Genomic DNA, 9,818 nt, shown 5'->3' on the forward strand with positions numbered 1-9,818 from the left:
ATCTGTGTGTGACATCAAGTGTGTGTATGACGGTTTGTCAAGCGTATGTATGAAGGTTTGTCAAGTGTGTGTATGGTGTGTCATGTGTGTATATGGTGTGTCAAGTCAAGTGTGTATGGTGTGTCAAGTCAGATGTATTATGACGGTGTGTCATGTCAGGTGTGTTAGGTCAGGTATGTGTTATGAAGGCTTGTCAGGTCAACTGTGTATTTGGTGTGTTGAGTCAAGTGTGTGTATGGAGGTATGTTAATAGGTCAGTTGTGTATATGGTGTGTCAAGTCAGGTGTGTGTATGAAAGTGTGTCAGGTGTGTGTTATAAAGGTGTGTCAAGTGTGTGTATGAAAGTTTGTCAAGTCAGGTGTGTGTTATGAAGGTGTGTCAAGTGTGTATATGAAGGTGTGTCAAGTCAGGTGTGTGTATAAGGTGTGTCAATAAGTCAGGTGTGTATGAAGGTGTGTCAAGTGTTTGTATCATTGTATGAAGGTGTGTCTAGTGTTTGGATCATTGTATGAAGGTGTGTCAAGTCAGGTATGTGTTATGAAGGTGTATCAAGTGTGTGTATGAAGGTGTGGCAACAAGTCAAGTGTGTGTATGAAGGTGTGTCAAGTGTGTATAAAGGTGTGTCAAGTCAGGTGTGTATGAAGGTGTGTCAATAAGTCCAGTGTGTGTTATGAAGGTGTGTCAATAAGTGAGATGTGTATGAATGTGTGTCAATAAGTCTGGTGTGTGTTATGAAGGTGTGTCAATAAATGAGGTGTGTATGAAGGTGTGTCAATAAGTCAGGTGTGTATGAAGGTGTGTCAATAAGTCATGTGTATAAGGTGTGTCAATAAGTCAGGTTTGTGTATGAAGGTGTGTCAAGTCAGGTGTGTGTATAAGGTGTGTCAATAAGTCTGGTGTGTTATAAAGGTGTGTCAACAAGTCAGGCATGTGTATGAAGGTGTGTCAATAAGTCGGGTGTCTGTTATGAAAGTGTGTCAAGTCAGGTGTGTATATGAAGATGTGTCAACAAGTCAGATGTATGTATAAAGGTGTGTCAATAAGTGAGGTGTGTATGAAGGCATGTCAAGTCAGGTGTGTGTTACAAAGGTGTGTCAATAAAGTCAGGTGTGTGTGTCTTGAAGGCGTACCTGAAGATCCACGTCAAGCGGCACCAGTCCACCGTAGAGTACCAGTGCGAGGTGTGCGGGGCCAAGTTCAAGGAGAAGTGGAACCTCAAGATGCACATGCGCAGCCACACAGGGGAAAAGCCCTACCGCTGCGAGCACTGCGGCCAGAACTTCGGCAATCAGACACACCTGAACGTCCATCGCCGGAGCCACACAGGTATGGGGGCGCTTGTCAGCCTGCTGATGGGCGCAATAGCCGAGTGGTTAAAGCGTTGGACTGTCGATCTGAGGGTCCCGGGTTCGAATCACGGTGACGGCGCCTGGTGGGTAAAGGGTGGAGATTTTTACGATCTCCCAGGTCAACATGTGCAGACCTGCTAGTGCCTGAACCCCCTTCGTGTGTATATGCAAGCAGAAGATCAAATACGCACGTTAAAGATCCTGTAATCCATGTCAGCGTTCGGTGGGTTAACAAAGAAACAAGAACATACCCAGCATGCACACCCCTGAAAACGGAGTATGGCTGCCTACATGGCGGGGTAAAAACGGTCATACACGTAAAAGCCCACTCGTGTGCATACGAGTAAACGCAGAAGAAGTCAGCCTGCAAGGTGTGTGTTGACAGAGCTTGTCTGCCTTCCTTGTGGATAGAAGGTGGCAGAATGGTTAAGATGCTTCTCCACCACGAGTCCGTGAGAGTCTTGGTTCGAATCACGCTCTTGCCCTTTCTCCCAAGTTGGACTCGAACTGAGCGTGTAGTCATTTGGATGAGACGATAAACCGAGGCCCCGTGTGCAGCACGCACTTGGCGCACTGAAAAAGAACCCGTGGCAGCAAGAATCTAGTCTTCTGGCAAAAGAAATCCACTCTGATTTGTACACAGATGAATAATAATATGCTTTCACTCAAGGCCTGACTAAGCAAGTTGGATTATGCTGCTGGTCAAGACTCTGCCTAGCTGATGTGGTGTAGAGTATATGGATTTGTCCAAATGCAGTGATGCCTCCTTGAGAAACTGAAACTGTCAGCCTGTAAGATGTGTGTTGACAGACCTTGTCAGCCTGTAAGATGTGTGTTGACAGGCCTTGGCAGCCTGTAAGATGTGTGTTGACAGAGCTTGTCAGCCTGTAAGATGTGTGTTGACAGAGCTTGTCAACAATGTAAGATGTGTGTTGACAGACCTTGTCAACAGTGTAAGATGTGTGTTGACAGACCTTGTCAACAATGTAAGATGTGTGTTGACAGACCTTGTCAACAATGTAAGATGTGTGTTGACAGACCTTGTCAGCCTGTAAGATGTGTGTTGACAGACCTTGTCAGCCTGTAAGATGTGTGTTGACAGACCTTGTCAGCCTGTAAGATGTGTGTTGACAGACCTTGTCAACAATGTAAGATGTGTGTTGACAGACCTTGTCAGCCTGTAAGATGTGTGTTGACAGACCTTGTCAGCCTGTAAGATGTGTGTTGACAGACCTTGTCAACAATGTAAGATGTGTGTTGACAGACCTTGTCAGCCTGTAAGATGTGTGTTGACAGACCTTGTCAGCCTGTAAGATGTGTGTTGACAGACCTTGTCAACAATGTAAGATGTGTGTTGACAGACCTTGTCAACAATGTAAGATGTGTGTTGACAGACCTTGTCAGCCTGTAAGATGTGTGTTGACAGACCTTGTCAACAATGTAAGATGTGTGTTGACAGACCTTGTCAGCCTGTAAGATGTGTGTTGACAGACCTTGTCAACAATGTAAGATGTGTGTTGACAGACCTTGTCAACAATGTAAGATGTGTGTTGACAGGCCTTGTCAGCCTGTAAGATGTGTGTTGACAGACCTTGTCAGTCTGTAAGATGTGTGTTGACAAAGCTTCCCTGAGTAACTGAACTGGAGTGAACTCTTCACCTCCCAACAGGTGAGCGACCTTACCTGTGCGACTTCTGCGGTGCCAGCTTCAATCAGGCAGGGAAGCTGAACTACCACCGCCGCATCCACACAGGTGAGTTTCACTCCTTCTCCTTTTTTTTTTTTTTTTTTTTTTTTGCTGTCCCATCATTGTATTGTGTTGTAGTGTAGTGTAGTGTAGTGTAGCGTATTACTCTTTTTTTTTTTTTCGTGACAGATTTCTCTGTGTGAAATTTAGGCAGCTCTCCCCAGGGACAGTGCGTCGCCACACTGGGAGTGCCCACCATTTTCTTTGTATTTTTTTCCTGCAGCTTTATTTGTTTTTCCTATCGAAGTGTGGATTTTTCTACAGAATTTTGCCAGGGACAACCCTTTTGTTGCCGTGGGTTCTTTTATGTGTGCTACGTGCATGCTACATACGGGACCTCAGTTTATCATCTCATCCGAATTACTAGCGTCCAGACCACCACTCAAGGTCTAGTGGATGGGGAGAAATTACTGGCGACTCTGCCGGGATTCGAACCAGTGCACTCAGATTCTCTCGCTTCCTAGGCGGACATGTTACCAGTAGGCCAGCACTCCACTATCTGCACCGTTTCAGTGGCATTACCCCCACGCCGCTCATTCTGAATTCCCCATACGCAGCCACACCCAGCTTCGTCTGTCGCAGTCCCAGTGCCGGCATCCACAGGGAACCATCGATGTTAGGTCGCCAGGAAGCCACACAAGCAGAGGAGAGCCTGCACTGCTGCTGAGTCACTTCGGTGGTGTTTCGTAGTGCCTGTTCTGATTTAACGTACTTAGGACACCACCTGCTAAGCCCTGTACTAGGAGCCAGACTGAGTGAGCGTCTCCTCCGGTTTCAGTTTCAGTTTCTCAAGGAGGCGTCACTTCATTCAGACAAATCCATATGTGCTACACCATATCTGCTAGGCAGATGCCTCACGAGCAGCCTAACCCAATGTGTTTAGTCAGGCCTAGAGTGCATGCATGTATATTAATTTGTGTGAATATCAGAGTGGATTTCTTCTACATAATTTTGCCAGAGGATCACAGTCTTGTTGCCATGTGTTCTTTTTAAGTGCGCCAAGTGTGTGCAGCAACACAGGACCTCAATTTATCGTCTCATCCAAATGACTAGACACCCAGTTTGTCTTTTTTCGAATCAAAGTTGGAAGAAAGGACGCAAGAGTGGAATTCAAACCCAGACCCTCACAGACTCTGTGTTGGCTGATGATGATGATGATGATGATAATGATGATGAGTACTTATATAGCGCCGATCCTTGGTCGGAAACAAGGCTCTAAGCACTTTGCAAACATGGAGTCATTTGCACAACGGGCACACACGCAGGCGCACATACACACACACATAGACTCAAGGTTTTACCACATAGACTCAAGTTATGTAGTGATCACACACACAAACACACTGACACACAAATACACAGACACACACACACACACACACACACACACACACACACACACCACACTTGCCTACCTGGCTAGAGCCGATTGACAGCTGCCATTTTGGCGCTTGTCATCAGTTTCAGATTTTAGTTACACAGACATGCACTGTCATACAGACATGTAACATTTTACGTGTATGACTGTTTTGTTCATTTTCCCTGCCATATAGGCCAGCCAAACTCCATTTTCGGGGGTGTGCATGCTGGGTATATTCTTGTTTCCATAACCCACTAGAGGCTGACACAGATAACCAGATCTTTAACGAGCATATTTGATCTTCTGCGTGTGAACACACGCGAAAGGAGCTCAGTAACTAACAGGTCTGCAGATAACGTTGACATGGGAGATCAGAAAAATCTCTACCCTTTACCCACCAGGCGCCGTTACCAAGAGTCGAACCTGGGACCTTTAGATTGAAAGTCCAGAGCTCAGTCACTAACAGGTCTGCAGATACGTTGACATGGGAGATCAGAAAAATCTCTACCCTTTACCCACCAGGCGCCGTTACCAAGAGTCGAACCTGGGACCTTTAGACTGAAAGTCCAGCGCTTTGACCACCGGGCCATTGCGCCCGTTGAGCGTCAGATGAACGTGCTATCCTTTCTGCCACCTCCTCCCTCCTCCCCCTCCTCCTGACACAGGTGAGAAGCCGTACCGCTGCGAGGACTGCGGGGCTTCGTTCCGGGGCCCGAGAGACCTGAGGATCCACCGCCGGCAGCACACAGGGATCGAACCCTACACCTGCCCCATCTGTGGCCAGGTGTTCCGCTACTCCAGTCACCGCAACACCCACGTCCGGCTCCACACAGGTACCGTAAACTCTGTTGTAAGCGCTCCTGTCAGCCCACCACCCCCGCCCCTCCCCATGACTTTTTGTGTGCAAGTTTCACACCTCAAGTTTTAGGGGAAGTGTTAATTTTGCTAGATACTGGGTGTTTTATGTGGTGGTTTACGGGTAATAGCTGCATGAGTACGGTCGTTGTGTGTTCCGTCTTTTTCTCTTTTCATCATTTTATATTTCATTTGTCAGGCTTGCACACAAAAACACACACACACACACACACACGCAGTCCATGTGCATGTATGCGAGCTCACACACACACACACACACACACACACACACACCAAAACACAGGGTTTTATCACATAGACTCATGTTGTGTAGTAATCACACACACAGGCACATACATACACACGCACATGCGCACACACCACAACCCCAACCCCCCCCCACGTCCTCTCCCCACACACACCACACTGCAACGCAACGCAACACACTCTCTCTCTCTCTCTCTCTCTCTCTCTCTCTCACTCATTAAGACAAGACAGTTTACCGTTTCCGATCAAAGTGCAGCACAGATATAACTTAAGGCCCAGGGACTGGATTTTATGAACCATCTCAGCAGTGCTAAGTTTTACCACATAGACTCAAGTTATGTAGTGATCACACACACAAACACACTGACACACAAATACACAGACTCGCACACACACACACCACATGCATACGTGCACACACACACGCACACACACACACAAAAAAACACACACTCGCATACACACACAAACTAACCAAAACACAGGGTTTTACCACATGGACTCACATTGTGTAGTAATCACACACACATGCACTCAAACGCACACACACACACACACACACACACACGCACACACACACACACAACATACACACACACACACATGGGAGCCACAAACAGCGACACTTTCTTCCTCAGGCGAGCGACCCTACGGCTGCGAAGTGTGTGGCCAACGGTTCCACCGCACCGACGCACTACGAAAGCACATGAAAAGACACGCCTTTGACACGCCGTCCAACCTAGAATCTCCATCACCCAGTGGGCGTGAGGTAGTGCCAGCGTCTCAGGAGGGTTGCTGAAATGTATAGTACTGTGTGTTGTGATAGTCTAGAGGTAACGCGTCCGCCTAGGAAGCGAGAGAATCTGAGCACACTGGTTCGAATCCTGGCAGAGTCGCCAGTATTTTGTTTTATTCCCCTCCACATGACAGTGAGTGGTGGTCTGGACGCTAGTCATTCGGATGAGACGATAAACCAAGGTCTTGTGTGCAGCATGCACTTCAGCACACATAAAAGAACCCAACAAAAGAGTTGTCCGTGGCAAAATTATGTAGAAAAATCCACTACGATAGGAAAACAAATGAAAAACTGCAGGCAGGAAAAAATACAAATTTAAAAGGGGTGATGCTCTCAGTTCAGCGACGTGCTCTCCCTGGGGAGAGCAGCCCAAATTTCACACAGAGAAATCTGTTGTGACAAGAAAGAGTGATACAATACAATAGAATATATTACAATACTGTATTACTCTCTTGTCACAACAGGTTTCTCATTGTGAAATTTATGCTGCCCTCCACAGAGGGAGAACACGTCACTGCAGTGAGAGCGCCTCCTTTTTGACTCACTTGTGTAAACAAAGTGAGTCTATGTTTTAACCCGATGTTCGGTTGTCTGTGTGTGTGTCTGTGTGTCCGTGGTAAACCTTAACATTGACATTTTCTCTGCAAATACTTTGTCAGTTGACACCAAATTAGGCAATAAAAATAGGAAAAATTCAGTTCTTTCCAGTCATCTTGTTTAAAACAATACTGCACCTCTGGGATGGCCTTAAAAAAATAAAAAAATGAAGCCTAATTATATGCAAACTGCATTTACTCTTATATTTTTTGTATTCTCTAAACTTGGCACTTTGATCAGATATTCTGACCCAACAACAAGAGCAGTCATTATTATCATTTTTTGTTCAAACAAGAACTTCTTTTGCTAAGCATGGAAGTTTTATTTATTTTGCAAACGTTTTGGTGCAAATAGTAAAAAAAAGGGAAATTACTCTGTAATTAATGCTAGGGGACTTAATTTGCTTTAAACTGATCTTTCTCATCTTAAACATTACATTTTGAAATTATACTCAATACATAAAATACATAGAAAGCTTGGATTTTTTTTTTTTTTAAAGTGTATCACAAGTGAGTCTTGAAGGCCTTGTTTTTTTTTGTTTTTTTTTTGTTTTGTTTTTTTGTCGTGACTACAAATACTGGCGAGGGTGGGATTCGATCCTGTGTACTCAGATTCTCTCACTTCCCAGGTGGGCACCTTAACACTTGGCCAAGACTTCACTAGTCATTCCTGTTCTGTCAGGTGATTGTGCCATTACCTGTGTGAAAATAGCATGTGTAGGTGTATGATAAAATGTGGAATGATATATGACAGAATGACAATGATGAATGACATGGATATATATATCCTTGGTCGGGGATCAAGCTGTAAGCGCTTCACAAACGCCGATTCATTCGCACAACAGGCTGCCCACCTGCGTAGAGACGACTAATGGCTGCCATTGGGCGCTCATCATTCGTTTCCTGTCTCATTCAATCAGATTTCAGGAACGCACACATACACACTCAGACAGACATGTAACATTTACGTGTATGACCATCTTGATTGTTTACCCTGCTATGTAGGCAGCCATACTCTGTTTTTGGGGTTGGCATATTGGGTATGTTCTTATATCTATAACCCACCAAATGCTGACATGGATTACAGGATGTTAACATGCATATTCAATCTTCGGCACGCATATACACACGAAGGGGTTTCAGACACAATCAGGTCTGCTCATATGTTGACCTGGGAGATTGGAAAAATCTCCACCCTTTATCCACAAGGGGCCATTACCGAGATTCGAATCTGGGACCATCAGATTGGAAGTCAGATGCTTTAACCACTCCGCTGTTGCACCCATTGCATCAGAATCCTACAAGATACAGTGATGAACTGCTTGTGGCGGAACAATATGTGCAGAACTATGATCAAATGAGGTAATTTCTCTGATAGAATGATACATTGTTAAACGATGAACTGTATATGGTTACAGTATGTGTTCATGTATGACAGAACGAGGAATTATCACTGACGGAACGGTATACTGTAGAAAAGGGAACAGTATGTGGTGGATCAATTACTGATGATATGTGTGAGACAGAATTATGTGTGACAAGGGGATGGATGCAGCAAGATGCAGTGTCATGTGACATAATGGTAGATGGTGCGTGGAAGTGGAAGTGGAACCAGTGGTATGTTGGTGGTGTTTTAAACCAGTGATATGTTTTGAACATGTTATGTTCATACGGAGCACTGATTTGTTACAAACATTTTATCTTGTCTGATCATCGTAATGAACATGAATTTTTTTGTCTTGTATGCTAGCATGGAATAGTGATATGCTATGAACATTAATATTTATCTTGCATACTAGCATGGGGTACAGATGTGTCATGAACATTAATATTTATCTTGCATACTGGCATGGAGTACTTGTATGTTATGAAGAATTTTTATCTTGTATGCTGGCATAGAGTAGTGATTTGTTATGAATGTTAATATTTATCTTGTGTACTGGCATGAAGTACTGGTATGTTATGAACATGATTTTTTTTAATTTTTTATGTTGTATGCTGGCACAGAGTGTAGTGAAATGTTGTGAACATTAATTCATTTTCTGGTATAGAGTAGAGATATGAAGAGTTTTATCTTGTTTTGTACGCTGGTACAGAGTACTCGGACAGGTAATGAACATTTTATCATGTTTGTTCGTTTTTTAGTTTAACGTCTTTTCACTGTAAGTGATATTAGACGAGGGAAGGAAGAAAATCGAGTGGGAGGAGGGGGAGGGGGGGGGAATTACTGTGTACGCATACGAGTAAGTGAAAGTGTGTGTGTGTGTGTGTGTGTGTGTGTGTGTGTGTGAAAATTATTGATTTAAGTTTTGTTTTAAAAACAAACAAACAAAAAAAACAAAAAACATAACAATATAACATATTTCAAATGAAAAACTAACAACTATAACAGCAAACCAACTGGACTATTTAACAAGGAGTTGAAAAAGCCATACATTAGCAATGGACTGCTGAAGATCGTCAACACTGAAGATGATTTCAGTTCAGGGATTTGAGACTTTAACATATGGCAAGTTGGTATATGATTGGCTGTTATGTGAGCACCACAGATGCAAGAAACATTACTGACATATTTTGTCCTAAAACAATTTATTTTCCATCTGCAGATTAGAGAAATGATTTGCCTCTTATGAAAATCATTATGGTAATGTAATAATTATGCTGGGAAGGAAGGCAGCTTACCTTGATTTGCCTCACTCCACCCAGGTGTGCATGAAAGGGTACCTGCCTTTGGTTGGGGAAGGATAAAGCAGTGGAAGGAGAGGATTTGGCCCAGTCTTCCTGTGCTGAGCCCTAGACACAGTATCAGCATCAGTAGCTCAAGGAGGCGTCAGTGCGTTCGGTCAAA

The 9,818-nt window shown here is 44.2% G+C and overlaps 2 protein-coding genes across 3 annotated transcripts in view; both read left to right on the forward strand.

The window, feature by feature from the left end:
• Nucleotides 1-9,223, forward strand: part of LOC143277343 (uncharacterized) — a 53,521-nt gene extending 44,298 nt beyond the window's left edge. Inside the window, exons 21-24 of the mRNA XM_076582129.1 lie at nucleotides 1,125-1,326; nucleotides 3,019-3,102; nucleotides 5,122-5,289; nucleotides 6,217-9,223. Coding sequence (XP_076438244.1) covers nucleotides 1,125-1,326; nucleotides 3,019-3,102; nucleotides 5,122-5,289; nucleotides 6,217-6,377 — 615 coding nt within the window. The 3' untranslated portion in view covers nucleotides 6,378-9,223. The remainder of the gene's footprint in view (nucleotides 1-1,124; nucleotides 1,327-3,018; nucleotides 3,103-5,121; nucleotides 5,290-6,216) is intronic.
• Nucleotides 1-9,818, forward strand: part of LOC143277658 (uncharacterized) — a 615,105-nt gene that overhangs the window by 162,605 nt on the left and 442,682 nt on the right. The gene's annotated exons all lie outside the window — the stretch shown is intronic.

Source organism: Babylonia areolata, chromosome 34 (genome assembly GCF_041734735.1).
Source record: "Babylonia areolata isolate BAREFJ2019XMU chromosome 34, ASM4173473v1, whole genome shotgun sequence".
Taxonomy (NCBI): domain Eukaryota; kingdom Metazoa; phylum Mollusca; class Gastropoda; order Neogastropoda; family Buccinidae; genus Babylonia; species Babylonia areolata.